Raw genomic sequence first — 18,057 nt, 5'->3', positions numbered from 1 at the left:
TGAAAAGCAAAGCCTGTGGCTTGGAGGCTGTTGGGGTTTTTTTTTGTTGTTTTTTTTGTTTGTTTTTTGTTTTTTTCTTTAAGGAGCCTATTCTGATGGCTGTCTCAAGGAGAGGATCCTTTTCCCTCCTGTGTCTCAGATCTACAGTACCAAATGAGGGACACCTTTGATGAAGGTTAGCTTGTAGGTAGACAACCCTCCCCACCAAAGCTAATGCAATTTTGAATGCTTTTGGTCCTGGAGAAAAGCCAAATTCAAAGACTTAGAGAAAGCTTAGGAATATGATCCCTTTTATAAGTTCAGGAACTTCGGAGTTTGGCCTTGTACCAGTGTTTGCATTTTATGTTAGGGGACCAAAGGTCTCATATAAAATGAAGCAATATGAGAAGTGGATGGAAAGAAGGCAAAGAAGGAGAACTGGAGCAGGCTGGTAGCTGCAGAAAGAGACTTAGGGTATAATTGCTTTTAAAGAAGAGATAGGAATGTGGGATGGAAGGAAAATTTATGGTTGGGCTAGTGAGAAGGATAAGTGCCTTAAAGGTTCACAGTTCATTTCAGATAGGCCCATTAAAGCACACTGTCAGTAAAGAGTTCCCATTGATTACAGTAGTGTTACCTGTATGGTTGGAAGATGGGCCTAGAACTCTTAGGTTGGGAGATGCTTTGAAGACATTTTCACTAGGGAAGCTTGGTTGTATTAAGCAAGTATTTAGGAAAATTTTGCTTCCCTCTGCTATCCACATAGTTCAAGAGAATAATTTGAAAATAAGGAATGATTCAGATGTATCATGTTAAAAAGTTATTTGTATTTTGGGAGTTTTAAAATTCCCCTGAAAGTAGTTTTATATATTTTAGGTCAACCTGGAAAATAGCATTATTCCTCTCTCCTTTGTTTTTAGATCCAAGTGAAGGCAGTGCCTAGAAGAGTAAACAAAACAGAATATGTTAATTAGACTCACAGAATGCTAGAACTACAAAAGGACATTAGTTTGTCTAGTTCAATGCTGTCTTCAGCCAGTGAACAAACAGGCCTAGAAAGGTTGAGAACCTGTGGTTTTGGGAGGAAGGAGGGAGGGAATAGGAAGTAATGTTGGAAACCTAACTATGTGTCAGGCACTGTGCTAAGTGCTTTGCTTTTATTATCTTGACCCTTAAGCACCTTGAAGCTAAAGGATGGAAGGAGTAAAAAACAAATCCTTATTATTCTGAGCAATGTGTAGGTGATAAGGGGAGTGGCAGGTCATTTTTTATTGTTTAACCACATACGGCTAAACTATAGGAAGTGAAGAGAGTTGGAGAGTGAGGTTAATCTAGGGAAGTACTCACTAAATAGTTCAGACTCATGAATAACTTCTCTATTCCTGGAGACCTTCCAAAAATATGATGCACAGAGGTAGTCTAGAGGCAGGACTGGTAGAGAACAAGATTACTGTTGACTCTGGAATTGATTTGCATTCTAGAAAATCAGCTCATGACCTGAGAGTATAGGTTAATCTTAGAGATAGGGAACAAAATGGGGTTTCTCATCCTAAGGGGTCTTCAAATAAAATAGTGTTTATATACCAAGGATCAAGGAGATAAACAAATGCCTTTGATGACCATGCTTGTTTCCGGGTTTTTGTTTTGTAACACATTTTAAAGTCATGAAACAATTTATAATTTTGGAAAGACTTAGTGCCAAGTTCAATGTTGATAGGACATTGCTATTGAGAATAAGATTCTACTCCTCGTAGTTCTTTGATATGCCATCCTGAGAGTTCTACCATGAGGGTTGCTTCAGTGGGGAGCAGGAATGTCATTAGTTGAGTCATTGTCTGGAGTATAGGACAACTTCTGGGGGAGATTAAGGGAGGGTCTCACTTTTTTAGGAGGTTTCTGGATCTAGTGAGATGAGTCTTACACTTGAGTGGGAAGTAAGGAATCAATGTTTATAAGTCAGCATGTGAATGCAGGCTGTAAAATAAAATACTAACCTAGTACAGAAGTAGCCGTAGTCAAGAAGTAATTTAAAAAACTGGAGTTAACCAGAAAAGATTCTTTGAAGGTAGTGAAGACAGGGGAACAGAAGAGAAGGTGTTCAGACGAAGAAAACTTACAGAAGAACGTTTGTGTGTGTTGTGTGCAGAAGTCTGAATGGATCACTCAGTGTGGTAAGGGGAGGGAATATTAGGAGGAGCAGTCTTGTCGGCTGGAATGAGGAATTTGGATTTGATTTGGTAAGCATTAACGGGAAGCAGAAGCATGGTGGGGATGATTATGATGTTGAGGACTTTCACAGCTGTACTGGGTCAAGGAAGCAAGAAAGTTTGCTAGGATATTTTGGTTTTTATCTGAGGGCTTGCACTACAGTGTGACTGGGAGAATGAGAAGAAAGGAAGGGGGTCCATAGAAATTAGCAAGGCTTGATGATAGTTTGGATGTGAAAGGAGAGATGACCCGACATATTTATCCTATTGACTATGATGGGAGCTTGGAAAAAGGTAGCTGCTTTATTTTTAAGAAGTAGGAAGTGTACTTCATTAACCAATTGATGGGGTGTGTCTTTGTTCAGTATTTCAGAATCTAAGAGGGGGAGGTGCTCCTAGAAAATAGTGAAGCATGTGCTCTGTGCCCAGATGATCACCTGCCCTTTTCAGGTTGGAGAACTGGGTGAAAGAGAGTTTATTGCTAGGGTGTTCCCACAGACTTCAAGAATGCTGTCCCTCTCCAGATCTAGGAAAGAAAATACAGTTTTTTGCCAGTTTCTTCCCCTTTAATGCTTTGAAAATGGGATATGACTAGCCTGTGGCAGCGTGTGCCTATGGATGCACAATTCTCCAGCTTGTTTCTTGGAAGGCCTTTTTCTGTCCCTCCCTGGGGGTCATTTGTAGCTCTGGTTCCTGCTCCCAGAGCCATAAAGTGGGAGCCCCCATTTATTAATTGGGTTGGGATTGGGGAGGGGGTCCGCGGGGGACTCTTTAGTGCAGCAGGCGGGGGTCTTCCCGAATGAGCCCATTAGCCAGCCCCAATGGCAGCTGAAACGGGGCCGCAGCCAAGTCCTCTCCGTTTCAAAAACCCTCCATCGCCTGCAGCAGATCAGAACAAGGCCTGCGGGAGCCCTTAGCTTCTGATTGCAGCTGTGAGGAAGGACAAAACAATTTATAGGAAGCCAAGTAGCTCCTGTCTCACTGTCTCTTCCTTTCTGACTTTGGGGAGGGGTAAGACTGGGATGTGGTGCCCCCCCACCCCCACTCACCATAGCTTCTTATAAGGCACATATAGGCCTAATGTAGGATGGAACAGCAGTGAGTGTATTTGCGCTGATTGGACATTTGTGTCAATGCTCTAGATGTGTTTACACATGTCCTTGCTTTCTTCTTCCATCCACATACAGTTGTATTTGAACATGGTCCTCCCTAGGGCAAAGCCAAGTGTGTGTTCAGACAGTCTAAGTTGTATGTTGTGAGGTGGGCGGGGGGGTGGGGGGCGGTGCGGGGCATGCTTTCTTGCCCCACCTGCCTTGACTCTTCTCTGCTTTGTCAAGATTCAGAGTTAGACTTAGATCACCTTCTCAACATCTCTTCATAATAGAAGGAGTTTGTCACTTAAGAGAAGGCCTCCTACTGGGACTCCTTCATTTGTCCCTTTGGTTATGCCAGCATGAGAAAGGTAGGCATCTAGAGGGGAGCTTCTTTCTGCAGTGGCCCAGAGAGAAGGTGTGAAGGGCAGGAATGTCTCACTTCCTGATAAAAGGAAGTGTGTCTTTCCTCAAAGAATCATAGATGGCCAGAGGTAGAAAGAGAACCTACAGATCACCTAATTCACTCTTTAGGTATACAAGCCTGGAAACAGATTTAGGGAAGGGAAGTGCCTTGCCCACTCACAGTGAGTGAGTTAGTGGCAGCCAGCCAAGACTGGAATCCAAGAGGCCATAATCTTAACCTACTTGAGTATAGAACCCCTAGCTTTAAGATTGCCAACTCCTGAGAACAATGAGCTTCCTCAAGAAAGGAAGCTAAGGGCTGTAGGGTTTTGAGGGGGGAGGGATGGATTGAGGGGGGAAAGGTGGATGTGAAAAACACCAGTAGAAAAACTGAGAAGCTTTATAGTTTCTACCTCAAAGACTAATCTTTCTATAATATGCAAATTGTACACATGTAATTTTTATTTAGTCAGGAGCTCTGGTTCATTGGGAAGCAAGTGGCAGCCAAGGCCAAAGATCTTAATGCCCTCGGAGTTACCCCCATGTTCCAAGGGCACTTTGCCACCATCTCTGGGGTTTGGAGAGCAGGAGTTTACCCTAAATCTCAACTCTGGCTCCTTTATATTACAATACAGTTGTAGAAAAGCAAAATCAGAAGGAAGGGAGAAAGAAAACATATCTCACCTACTGGGAAACTAAGGGGAGTCTCTGAACAAGAGAAGGGATTATAGAACTCTGAGTAAAATGAGATATTCTCTGAGATTACAGGGAAAAGAGGTTGGAGGGGGCACCTTCTACTCCCCCCCCCCTTATTATTTAAGTTTTGAGTTGTTGGTTTTCTCCTTTGAGGAGGCGGCAGGAAGGGGTATGTTGCTCTGCTGTTACCTAAGCCCTAAATAGTGTGCTCAATGAACTGACATGCACAACAGGTTCAGAAGTCCTCTTGCTCTGTGCTGAGACTACCCCTCTTTGGAACTTCTCCGAGATGTATCTACAGTCACTTTCAATGCTTATTTTCTGAACATACAAGTCTGAGAGCCAATGATGTGCATGGAGGAAAATGCTAAAGAGTCCCTGAGCTGGAATCAGAATCTTAGAGGGAGAAAGGTACCACTGGGCAGCATTGAGACAGAGTTATGAATCTAGGTCAGAGGGACGAAGGATCTGCAAAATGAACATTGTCTGCTAATGACAAAGAAACAGATCCCAATGCATAACCTTTACATTTTCTCCATCACACCCCAACTGATAATATAAGGGGAACGTGAATCTGGTCCCCATGCAGATTCTTCCCTATGTAGGGAATGTATATGACTGCCCTTCTTGTCCAAAGTGTATCAAGTCTGCTGTCCCCTCACAAACTTCCTTTCTGTCTCATAGGACTTTCTTGTGTATTTTCCTCCAAGCCTTTTTTTTTTTAAAGTTTATTTTTATTATTTTTGAGAGAGAGAGCGTGAGTGGGGGAGAGGCAGAGAGCAAGGGAGAAAGAGAATCCCAAGCAGGCTCTGAGCTGTTGGTGCACAGCCCAATGCAGGGTTTGATCTCACAAACAGTGAGATCATAACCTGAGCTGAAGTCAAGAGTTGGATGCTTAACTGACTGAGCCATCCAGGCGCCCCTGCCTCCAAGCCTTTCTGGAAGAAGCTGTTTTGGACAAGACAAAACAGATAATCTTGAAAACAAGCTGGTGATCTGATCTAAAACTAGATGGCCTCCTCTTGAGTCACCTTCTTGCATTAACTTTGTATTAACGTTGAACTTTCATCACCCTTTATAATTCTGGGTTTCATAGCTTCTAGTTGTGTTGAATTCCTAACTTACCTCTTAGGTGTAGGAACCATTGTTTTTACTTTATCAGACTGGGAGCTAGTTCCCTAGAGGTAGGCATCTTAGAACAGTTATAACTCTCTCTGGAAGCATACTTAAAGTTCCTCTTAATCCTTCTGGGCTTTGTGAATTCAGATTTGAGGGAATTGGAAGAATGGTTATCATCACCATCACTGTTACCTACTAAGGCCATATTCCCTGGGTGAAAGACCAAATTTCTCTTTGGTGTCTAGTCCCTTGTCTCATAATGTAACCTGTCATTTTCCTTTACAGGTGGCAGCAGCAGGAAGGATGGCCCTTGAGGAGTTTGGTGAAGTCCATCAGTCACCTAGCATCTGGAGCCCTGACACATTCAGTCTCTTTCATAGACTCTAAGCCAGGTAGGGACCTAAGGCCAATCAGAGGCTTCAGGATTACTTTTGTAAAGGATTACCCTCCCCCCTCCCCCTGCCCCATACAACTAGTCTCAGGGAAGTTTCTTATTCCCAAAGATCTCCAGAGGCGTTTCCCTAGCTTTTTATTTGACCCTATTATGATGTCCTACTTTCTCACAGACAATTTCTCCCCCTGGTAAGAGTAAGTATCTCTCTTTATCAGCACCAAAAGCCATTTCATTCTTCTCCTTTCCTCTTGGCCCACTGAGCTAATGGGTTTTCCTCTTTGATGGAGTACTGATGTTGACTACTCTCAACCTCTCCTCTCCAATACTTGCCCCACTCACCCACCGGGAGCATGCGTGCACGCACGCACACACACACACACACACACACACACACACAGGCACAACCTTGCCTTCTTCTTCCCCAAGAAGTTGTTTTCTCTCCCGTTTGAGTCAGGATTGGGCATACTGTCCCTTTTTACTACCTCCCATCAGCTTCTCTACCTCCTTTCCAGGTTTGATGGGAGCTCCCACCTGTCTAGACATTGTGCAAAGCACCAGAAGTAGAGACCTACAAGCCTGCTTCTCTCCATCTTCATTGCCCAGAACCAGGCAGGTCATCAGCTTCTAGTGCCCACCCCCCACTCTTCTTGCTGCCAGGTAGGTTTGCCTCTCTGTACCCACCAACCCCAAACAGGGTTATATTTCTCTCTGGGAGTATTTCTCTCTGATGTTCTCTGCCTTGTGACTTTCAGCTTTAATCTTTAGCAAGATCTTGCTGATGTTAAATATCCATCCCTTTCTACAGTACAGAACCATTTCCCCCATTTAGTGGGTGTGGGAAGAAGGGACCAGTAAACAGATGAGATTTCACATGGAGGGTAAGGGTCCAATGACAGGTAGCATTTCTCTTGGGGCCAGAAGTCTAAAGCCCCAAATGTACATTCTGCCCAGTGGCCTGGCATCCTTGGAGAATACCTGGATGTTTTGAGGGAAAAGTGTTTATCTGGTGTCTATTCTCAAGGACAAGGACACAAAAGTGTTTATCTGGTGTCTATTCTCAAGGACATTATCTCAGGCTCTGATAATCTGTCCCTGTTCATTCCCAGACCTCCCTAGGGAGTAAGAATGGATTTCTGTACAGCAGAAACCCACCACTAGGTGATAGTCTCTGGAATTCAGGTGGTAACTCTTGTCTGGCACTTGTAGAAAGTTGGCAGGGTGCCAGAGCCTCTTCTGCCATCAGATATGACATCAGCTTACCCTTTGCTCTTAGGCCTCCTCTCTCAGCAGTGCCTCTTTCACCCCCGCAAGCCAGACCACACAAGCAGCAGCCCTAATAAGTGTCAGCTCTGGGTGAGGTGCTCCTTCTCTGATAGGCATATACCTTGAGTCAGAGGATGCAGTAGATGGAAGGATAGGAAAGCATAAAATGTCCCCAGAAGTGGTCAATCAGTAAGTATGCATGGGTACCTTGATGAGTCAGCACCAATATTTATAATTCTGCCTACTGAATGTCAACCTGGATGTCTGATACCTCAAAGTTGCTGGGCTACTTGGGCAGCTGCAGTCCTGGTTTCTGCCACATGAGGGTGCTGCTGACCAATGAAAACTCCTGCCCCTTAGCAGACAGAGTTTAGGTGACAGGGGCATTCTTTCTCCAAGACAGGGATCAGAAATACCCTGAGAGAGAGCCTGAGAGCCAGGCCCCAAGAAGCCAGAAGAATAATTAGTATCACTTGCTCTTCCTTAAAAATGGACTCAGACCCTGAACACTCCACCCTAGTGGCCTGACATCTCGGTATGTTTCCAGCTGAACGCGGGAAGCCCCCTAGCTCCAGACACCAAACTTCTTGCGTAGATGGTTTTCTTCCTCAGGGTGTAGCAGGTTTCAGCTGTCCACCCCACTGTTTCCCTGCCTCTTACACACTTTCTGGTCCAGAGGGTGGGAGCACCTGTGATTTTCAGAGAAAAAAATCTCTCAAAATTGTAAGAGAAATATCTTTGTTAGTGAGAATGTGAGGGAGAGGACTGTGAGAGGGAGAAAGTTCAGCCTTCTGTGCCCCCATCACCTCCCCAACACAGACTTGCAGAACTCAAGATGGTCCAGTAGAGGTCTGCAGCTTGAGTGGCCAGAGCACACCCAAAAAAAAGGTGTCAGAAAGCCAGATGGGGAGGGGGGCTACTTTGGCCCTGGAGCTTCAAACCAACCCCTTACGGTATAATGGTTCTGCTGAGGATCCGAGTGGCGATGGGGCCCCTATGGGGGTGAGGTATCCCACAATTGATCCTCAGTCTCCATGAAGCCCTTCCAGGCTGAACAGGCTAAGGGAGATGACAGAGGTTCTCCTCCTCCCTCCTACCCCCATGCCCGAGGGCCCCTCCCCAGGAGGACAGCTTGATTAAACAGTCGGTGCTGCTGGAATTACTGCACAGCTGGCACTCCCCCCAGCACCCTGAGCAGAGCAGCAGCGCAGATTAAAATCTCCAATTAGCGTTAAAGTGAAGTGAGGAGGTACTGAGGCTGCCAGGGAGGCCAGGCGGGGGCCCTGGGTTGGCAGACACCCCCCTGGTGCCTGGATTCTGAGCACCACCTTTACTCATCCCTTCTTTCCTAGCTCCTCTCCCAACAGCTCTCAGTGCCCATTAGCTCTGCATTGCTTGGGGCCAGAGGGCTTTCCGAGGGGCAGAGGGTGGAACAGATGCCTTACCTGACAAAATGCTGGGACATGGTAAGTGTGGAGGAGAATGAGTGACCAGTGCTTGTCAGGGGAAATACCCTGCTCATAGCCTGCCAGGCAGCCAGGTTGAGGTGACTTCACACTACTGCTACTTCTTTTTGACTAGAGAAGGGCAAATAGGACAGATCCCTCCAGACCCTCTTGCCTAGAAGGTGCTGAGTGTTGTGGTGCTCATATAAACATCCATCCTTATATATTTTATCCTATCTGACCCATCTGCTCCCACTCAAATTATGGCTCTGTCCTTCCTCCCTCCCTCTGGTTTTTTTTTTTTTTTTTTTCCTCAGCTTTCCTGCGGGTAGGGGTAGGCACAGCCTGGCTTGGGAGCATCGCCATGCCCTGCCACCTGGGTCCCAGCCGGCTTCTCATTATCTTCTTTGCAGGTTGGAGAAGAACAGGGATATGCCAAGGATGGAGACCTCAGACTCTCCCAACTCTGAACATCACACCCTGTCCTAAGGGCCCTCTACCACTTACACTTCTGCCCTTCACCCATCAAGCCTAGAAGCTAGCCACACCCTTTGACTTCCCTCTGCCCCTTTAAGGGAAATGGAGGTGGGTACCCAGCTGACTGAACCTAGTCACACCTCCAGAAATTAGACACCAGGGCACAGTGCCACCCTCCCAGGCTGGCACATGCTACCCTGGCAGAGGTTCAAATAGCAGCCCCCCCTTCATCCTCCCACCTCTATGTCTTCCTCTTCTCTCTCCCTCTTTCTCCCTCTCTCTTTCTCTGTGTTTTTTTTTTTTTTTTTCTCAGCTCAAAGCACAGCTGAGCCTTAAAAGGAGGGGGGAGACCAAGCTGGGGCAGGGGGGTGGAGAGCTCCAATAGCACGTTTTCACCTGCCATTTAATTGGATGTATTTTTAATTAATGGGACCTCAGGGACCAACATGAGACAATCTGATCTCTGAATAGGGACAGGGGAGGGATTGGGTAAGGGAGGAGGATTGGGCCACTGGGTGCGGTTACCAGGAACCCAGGCCCATCAATCACTGGCCACTTTGCGTTCTGGCAAGGAGAATCGTAAGGTGGAGGAGGAGGGGAGGTCCTGGGGAGAGTTGCCAGGACTTCCCCCCAACTGCTAGGACCTCCAAAAAGCATAGAATAGTACCGGCTGATTTGGGTCTGAGGTGCAAAATTGCAGCCAGGTTATTAGGTAAGGCTATTTTCTTGCTCCTGGGATCTTTTCCAGTTGGGCTTGTCCCAGTGAGTAATGTAAAACTGTGAAAGGAAAGTAGGGACAGAACTTTGAGGTCCTTGAAGAGAGATGGCAAGAGAAAGGGACCACAGAACCAGGGACTATAGTGAGAGGTTCAGAGATATATCTGTACATTTAGACATAAGTAAAGCACCCTGGACGTTACTTGAGGCCTGGTGCCATTGGGGTGTGACTCATAGGATCATACTGCTGCAAGGAAGAGAACTTGGAGCTCATCTTGCCAAACCTTTCACTTTACAGATGTGGAAATGGAGACTGAAAGGGGAAATCAGTTCCTGGATTTGGAGAGTTCCTGGGACCACAAGGAAAGGTAGGTAGGTAGGTAGGCAGGTAGGTAGAATGTGGGGAGGAAAGTCAAGGGAAGAGGGTTAGCACGATTATTATTGGAGTCTCTTATCTCTGGCCTCCAAGTCTTAGAAGCAACTAAAGGGCATCAGGCAGGGGCATTATTGGGGGAACATTTCTCTCATACAGGTCCAGAGGTCACCTCATCCATTCCCTTGCTCCCAAGCAGACAGATCCCCAAGAGTCCGTCACTCTCATGGGATTTTACTATACTATACTCTGTAAAGTCCACAGGGAAGGTACCAACTGTCCCAGTTCCTTAATCAAAAAATAAATCTCCAAAAGGTGACTAAATGTTGAGCTTTTTTTTTTTTTAAAGATTTTATCACAAGTTTCCCTGTCACAGTCTAAACTACTAGACAAAATTATGCCCAGAAATGTAGAGAGTAGCCTTATATCTCTTGTCCCATGTCTAGGCCTAAAACAGAGACAGGGTTAAAACTCAAGGCTCTGGAAGCCAAGTCGCAAATACCCCTGCATTTCATGCAGTGTCATGGCCTCAGAGCATTTAGTCAAGCCCTATCTGGCTTTGTGTGGGGTTGGTGCATAATGGAGAGAAGGGCGAGGCATGTTTCCAACTTTCCACAACACTCCTGCTCCCTCCTTCCTTTACTGTTCAGACACTAGGGTTAAGGAGGGAATGAATGAAGGAGAAAAGGGGCTTTCTCACTAGGTTGCCAAAAGTGGCATTTCCTGGCATCTTCTTCCTTCCTCAAAAAATTCAAGATTCTGTGTTCTGTGCTTCAGGAGACTAAGTTGGAGTCAGGGCAAAGATGGGAGATCTTGGAAAGCAGCATGAGTAGAAACTTCCTCACACTCTCTAAGCCCCCAACACCTTTCCCCCACTCCCAGAATTGTCTTCTCTATCTTAGTATCCCATTTTATATCCCTAGAGTCCTTGAAGAAGAGCAGAATGTGCCTCTCTAAGTGCCCCACACTCACCGCCCTTATTTGTAGACCTTCAGGGTCATCTCCTTGGTTCTCTCATTCTCTGCCTTCTCTACAAACAGTAAGTGAGGACCCTTCGCATCCCCCCAAGACAGTCTGGAAAGAATCCATCAAGCTCTTCTTCTACTTCCAAGGGCCCATAGTAGTGAGAACTGGGAGAACTGTGCCAGGGAATTGAAGAGGATAATTCTCTTGTCTGGGAAAGTCAGGGAGAAGACAGAGAGGGGGAAATTTGGGAACTGAGGCCTATAGTCCCATCTGTGGGGCTGACTGCCTAACCTAGAGGGGTGGTGTTCATATTGAATATTATTCATGAGATTTGTTAGAGGCTCCTGTTTACAGAGCTGCTCTTTCTCTTTTGAAACAGAGCAGTGGAGAAGAACAGCAAAGAAGAAGCAGAAGGGGGGTCAGGCTTTCGGTAGGCCCTTTCTCAACCCTTGTACAGCCCCGGTCCAACATTAGAGGCATAGTGGAGGGTCCAAAAGGCCCTGAAAGCATTCAGTCTAGATTCTGGATGTTTCTCTAAGGAATGAGGCTTCCATTCCCGTAGTCCCCACCAGCCCTGCCTCATACTCCCAAGGTTTAGGCAAGGAGATCTACAGCCCCAGAGTCAGAGCCTGGAGTCTAGAGGCCACAAGGAATGCTGAGTCTTTGCTGGGAAAGAAGAGTAGACTTGAAGTGAGTGGGAGGCAGAGGTAGCAGAATCCCCTGCACTTTGGAGAAAAACAAGCTCAGTATTAGCCCAGGGTTTAGCTTTTACTCTGATGGGACTCCGCCTTTCCTCCTCCCTCAGTATGTCCCATGGGTTGGTAAGACATCTAGATGTCTGAACCTCCCACCTGACACCTCGAAGGTTGTTATAGCCCCTCTTTAGCTCCCAAAGCCATGGGGGAGGGGAAGGAAGGTGCCTCAGAGGTGGCAGTGCTGTGATGTCCATCAGCACCCAGGGAGAGAGGCCAAGGGGAATAAACAGTAACCAGAGAGGGAGCTAGGAGGAGATGCCTGGTCTTGAAACAGCCTCCTTATCCTATCCTCTCCTGCACCCTCTCTCACATGCTGACAAGGCTGTGTGCCCAAGTGTGCCAGCTCTTCTGGTTGGTGGTTCTGCTCTGCCATGCAGGCAGCCGGCTCTCTGCTCTGGCACAGAACACATGCTGGGGTCTCTCACACTTCTTTGCTCACTCATTTCAATGTGTCTGCGTTACAGATTCCTAGGGATGAAAGAAAAGGCTGTGGCCCTGTGAGGTGGTGGGCTTGAGGCCCTTTGGGTGCATATCTGCCTTGCTGCAGGGCAGGGAGGGAGAAGGCTGCTGGCAGCTCAGCTGAGCTCAAGGTTCTGGTGACTCATAGCAATGGGGGCAGCTTATGAAAACAAAAGAGGGGAAGAGGCTTCAGGCTTGTTAGAGCTCTCTTTTGCCCCAATTCTCCCCCACTCTGAGCTGTGTGGATAAAGGTCTCTCATATGGATTGTGGGTCAAGGAGAGGCCCCAGCTACGAAAGAATAGAGGGAAATGGGAGAGAAGAGATCAGGGAAGGCTGAGCATTCCCAGAAAGAGGCTTCCCAGTGAGAAAAGGATACGAGAGGCTAGGCTAGTAGTATACAATTGTATCCTTTGGGGCTGCACAAAGGGTACTGGGCATTCACATGTGCAGACAGACACAGCCACTCCTCCCTGGAAGGATTGCCACAGTCTCAGTTCTCTCTTCCCTGGAAACAGACACCATAGATCTTCAAAGGTGCTGATTCCTTTATCTCTTACAGGCCAGGTGGGCAATGTGCATCCTCTCCATCCTTTCTGAATCAGGGGGATGATAGGATATTGTGTTTGAGACCACATCAGCAGAAAGTGGCCAGAAGGTGGACCAGGGGAACCATTCAGGCCTCTGACCACAGTCCCAGGGGCCTCCTTGTTTCAGCAAAGGGAAACAGAGATCTTTGATACTAGTATCCAGATAATAATACCTTCCCTCTAACCTCAGTGAAGCATGGGCTAAGAGGAGGAGAATTCTCTGGCAGAGCCCATTTTCATTTGCCTGTTTGGTTGCTGGTGGCTTTGCTCTCCAGCTGGGGTGGGGGACTCTCTGCTGGGCTGCTTCTGGAGATCCAGAGATGGTTTTGGTTGGAGAAAGAGACCAGCCGCTCTTTGCTCTTTGCTCTTCCTGCAGGGAGTTGGGACCATCTCTACTCCCCCAGCTCTCCCTGGCAGCATCAGGAACCCAGGGCCTCCTGCTGGAATACCCATAATAAAGCTCAGTCCTGAACTGAACCAACACATCACCTGGCTCTGGTATAGAAATGGTGCTGTGAGGGGGAGCCTGGGTGCACCAGGTGGGTGTAGGCAGGTGTGGGGAGTTTAGGCCCAGGAGAGATATTGGAATCACTCCTCAATACCACATGTTTCTCCTCTTTCTCAAACTTTCTTCTTGGCCTCCCTTTTCTTCTGTCTCCCTTCAGCTATCTCCACTCCTGGCCAACTCATCCCTTCCAATCTGAAAAGATATGGTAAGTAGTGGCCTGTTCCCTACACTTTTCTTTCTCTTCCTCTACTCCCAACTCCCAGCCAAGAGTTACCCCATTTGAACTCTTTGCACCAGTGAATGCCATCAGGGTCTGAACCCAGAATCCCCAGCCTCTGCAACCCCCCTGACTTGAGAATACCACTCTGACTCTGAGACTGACTCTTTCGTGCTCATCCTCCCCACAAGGATAGCCAGGCCAAGACTGGTATGTCCACTGACAGTAAGAGCCCTGACCTGAGGCAGAGGGCAGCTCTAAGGGTGCAGTGGGGCTCGGCCCTAAATGCGTGTATGCCTGTGCATTGGGCACACTGGTTTATTAGTGTTATTTCAGCATTGTGATGCAGAGAGAGTAAGTGTAACAGCTGCTCCTTGCTTGCAGTGTTTATTGTTACCTAGAGACAACCTCCTGGCTTTTTCCCAGCTCCCCCCTCCCCCCCCCAGCCCAACCCCCTCCCTGCCAACAGTCCTACTCTCCCCACACTGATGGGAAATTTATAGCTTGCCCATACCATGCCTTTAACCCTCTCCTGTCCATAGGGTAAGTGAAGTGAGGGAAGCCAAAGTGAGCAGTGGGCATGCTTGGGCCCCAGCAGGGTAGAGTGGTGTACAGAGGAGAGAGGGAGGGATGGAAGGATGTTCAAACTCAGGCTCCAGTTACCCTCCTGGCTCTCATGTTGAGATAAAAGAGCTTTGGCCCTAGCCTTGAGATCCTAGCATCCTCCTCACAAGATAATTCTCTTCCCTGGGCGTCTCTAAGCACCCCGAGTTGGGCTGCCTGATCCTGAGCAAGCACAGTGAGATAGTATTGAGACAGGAGTAAATATAGAGTGGCAGAACCCCCAGCCCTCTCCTTTCTATAGAGATGTCATATTGAGACTAACCAGAGACTCTGGCATGAGGAATGGTGGCCAGACCTCCCCAGCTAGATACATGCCAAACATAAACCTGGCTGCTGAGTCTGGTGGGAAAAATTGCCCACCTTAACTTTACACCTAACCCAGCACTAAGGTCCCAAGAGACTCCTAAGCCATTCTATATGCTGGTCTCCTTGGTCTGGTTAGGCTACTCTTTTCTACTCTTCTTCTTGGTCCATTTTTTTCCTGCTTATCTTTTGGTTTCATACCTTGGATGAAATCCAAGACACCAAGGGGACTGAGACATCTTAGTCATGGCCTCAACAGAACTAGGGAAAGAGAAGTTCCTCCAGCCTCTCCTGACCTAGGACCTTTCATGGAAGGGCACCATGTCATATATTCACTGTCCCTACTGGAAATGAGGGTTTGAAGAGGGATTAGATTTTAGCAAAAAAGATAGAAGTTAGACATAGGGAAAAACTTATTCATGAGATATAAAACTTCAGAATGGTCCTACTTCAGAGATTTTTTTTTTTTTTTCCTGCCTGGGATGAGTTTAAGTCTGTGCCTACCCAAGGGGAATTGAAAAAACAGGATTACTTTTCAGTGGCTTCTTCAGATGTGGGCCTCAATGCAATTTCTACACTAGCTCTGGGAGTGCATTCCTTCTCAGTCCTTCTAAATGTAGTATGTGATGGTTAGATCACAAGTTTGGGAGGCAGACAGCCTTGGGTTCCAGCACCAGCACTGCCATTTACCAACTGTGCTACCTTAGTAAGTCACTTAACCTCTCTGTGCCCTAGTTTCCTTGTCTGTGAAATTCAGATATACCACCTCTTAAGGTTATGAGTGTATTTAGTGAAATAATATATGTAAAGCACCTAGGACACTGCCTGGTACTCAGTAGGTATGCAGTGGTTGATAACAGTAATCTATTACTTTTATGGAGTCAACAGGGCTGACGTTGCTTCAAAGACTTTATGAGTCCCCTGAAATTATAGACCAAATATGTGAATATGGGTATGCTGGGAACAATGTCCATGATTGTCCTCATGATGCAGAGCAGGAAGTGGCAGTCTCCTGGAAAGGAAGTAGCCCCAATCCCTTGACTCAGACTCCCCCATTCCCATGCCTCAAGCCAGGAGCACATTAGGCAGTGTTCTACCTGGAAGTATATCTTCATCATCTAAGATGGAGCTGTGAGAGACAGCCATTAGGGTAGCAACTTCTGGCATTTGCCAGGCACTTTACAGTTTGTCCAGTATATTTACCTACGTTAGCTCTTTTACTTTTTTTTTTTTAAGTTTGTTTATTTTGAGAGAGTGAGAGAGAGCCAGCAGGGGAGAGGCAGAGAGAGAGAGGGAGAGAGAGAATCCCAAGCAGGTTCTGCATTGTCAGCACAGAGCCTGACATAAGGCTTGAACTCACAATCCACAAGATCATGACCTGAGCTGAAGTCAAGAGTTGGACACTTAACTGACTGAGCCACCCAGGTGCCCCTACATTAGCTTTTTTAATACCCAGAATATCCCAGTAAAGTGAAAAGAACTACCATTTATTGAGTGCCTACTATGTGTCAGGCATTGTGCTGGGTGTATTTTTTTTAAGTATGTTTAAAAAAATTTTTTTAATGTTTATTTATTTGAGGTAGAGAGAGAAAAAGAAAGAGAGAAGGAGCATGAGCAGGGGAGGGGCAGAGAGAGAGGGAGGCAGAGGATCCTAAGCGGGCTCCATGCTGACAGCAGACAGCCTGATGCGACGCTCGAACTCATGAACTGAGAGATCATGGCCTGAGCCAAAGTCAGATGCTTAACCAATTGAGCCACCCAGGTGACCCTTTTTAAGTATGTTTAAAGTCTTTAGAATATTTCATCACCTAAATATGTCATGATTTACAAGGGTCATCCCTACTTTTAATCATTTAAATATTTTTACTGTTATAAGTAATACCATCCATAATGAACATCCTTAACACATAAACCTTCATGCATTTTTATAGTAAATTCCAAAAAGTAGAATTTATGAGTCAACAGATACAAATATCCCTTCATCCCTATGGTTATGATCATTTTATTGATATACCCTGAGAATAATGTTTTTAAAATCTTCTTTGAAATTCTGCAATGGAAACACAAGAGCAGCCCCTTCTCCCTCTTATACCTAGCAGAGAGACATTAATAATCTATCATAGCTTTTTTTTTTTGAGATAATTGTAGATTCACATACAGTTTTAAAAAATAATACATCTCTTGTACATTTTTTTCCTACTTTCATCCATTGGTAATATTTTGCAAAAACTATAGTATCACAACCAGAATACTGACGTTGATATAGTCCACCAGTCTTATTCAGATTTCCCTGTTTTACTTGTTTGTGTGTATGTGTGTGTGTGTGTTCTATGCAGTTTTATTACCTGTAAAAATTTGTATATCTACCACTACGGTGAAGACACTGAACAGTTCCGGCATCACAATGATTCCTCATGTTGCCCTTTTATAATCACACCTACCTCATACCTTTCTTAACCCTTAGCAACCACTTATCTCCTCCACTTCTGAAATTTTGTCATTTCAAAAATGGAGTCATACACTGTGTAACTTTCTAGGATTGGCTTTTTTTACTCACCATAATCTCCTAGATATCCACCCAAGTTTTTGTATGTATGCATAGTTGGTTTCTTTTGTTTATTCCATGGTATACCATGGACCACATGGACCACAGTTTGTTTAACCATTCACCTGTTAAAGGACACTTTGTACTCTCACTTTGTACTCCCTACCAATTAATGAAGGTAGCTCATTTTACTTGGTGTGCTGACTGTTTTATACTCACAATTACTAAGCTTCTTTAACCCTTCAGGCATGGCACTATTATTTTTATTTCATAGATGAGGAAAATCGAGGCTCACAGTAAATGCTTTTCCCACAATCACATGATAAATGGCAAAGAAGAGTCTGGAACCCAAGAAAATAGGGCTCTTTGTCCTGCACCAGGCTTTCTCATACCTTGACTAATGTTGCTGGGAATAGGGTGTGGGGCAGAACCAAAAGAGAGATGTTGGAGGCAGGAAGAGCATTGGAGCAGCCTGGGTCAATACAGGTCCTTGCAGCTAACTTTGGTTCATAGGTTAGAAGAGCAGCAATGTTATAGAGCAGGGAACAGTATGGCATGTGCCTCTGAAATTGTTTCCCCTTTGCCAAGGAAGAACAGGGCTGAAGTGGATAGAGCCCATGAGTAATCTGCCTACAGACCTGGGACCTGGAATCAGAAAGGAAGCCTCTGGGTGTCTATGAGAGGATACATGGCTAAGGTCCTCCTTGGAAGTGTGAAGTTGGATGTGTCTCTGATGAGGTCTGAAGAAACTGAGGCCATGCTGAGTGAGCTCTCTGTTCTGAAGGGGTAAGGGCAATAGAACACTTTTCTTTTGGTGGTGGTGGAGGAGCTACAGGTCATGTGTGTATGCACACATTCAGGCATGCTCACACACACACACACACACACACACAGACACACACACACACTTTGGGCAGGCTTAGTGT

At 46.1% G+C, this 18,057-nt stretch overlaps 1 protein-coding gene across 10 annotated transcripts in view; it reads left to right on the top strand.

The window, feature by feature from the left end:
- Window positions 1–18,057, top strand: part of CDK12 (cyclin dependent kinase 12) — a 74,625-nt gene that overhangs the window by 50,700 nt on the left and 5,868 nt on the right. For 2 of the 10 annotated variants that reach the window (XR_007149415.1, XM_047845542.1), the window contains 2 exons: window positions 5,783–5,889; window positions 6,404–6,548. Coding sequence is in view for 3 of the 10 variants with exons in the window: in XM_047845542.1 (XP_047701498.1) it covers window positions 5,783–5,889; window positions 6,404–6,519 (223 nt within the window). In the remaining 7 variants the exon portion in view is untranslated. Of the gene's footprint in view, window positions 1–5,782; window positions 5,890–6,403; window positions 6,549–9,012; window positions 9,185–10,091; window positions 10,162–11,511; window positions 11,563–17,719; window positions 17,918–18,057 lie in introns of those variants that run through there. The other 8 variants (XR_007149410.1, XR_007149413.1, XR_007149412.1 and 5 more) reach the window with 8 other exon arrangements.

The sequence above is a fragment of the Prionailurus viverrinus genome, unplaced genomic scaffold (genome assembly GCF_022837055.1).
Source record: "Prionailurus viverrinus isolate Anna unplaced genomic scaffold, UM_Priviv_1.0 scaffold_35, whole genome shotgun sequence".
Taxonomy (NCBI): Eukaryota; Metazoa; Chordata; class Mammalia; order Carnivora; family Felidae; genus Prionailurus; species Prionailurus viverrinus.
The sequence above is the reverse complement of the archived record's forward strand: the minus strand, read 5'-3'. Positions and strand labels throughout refer to the sequence as shown.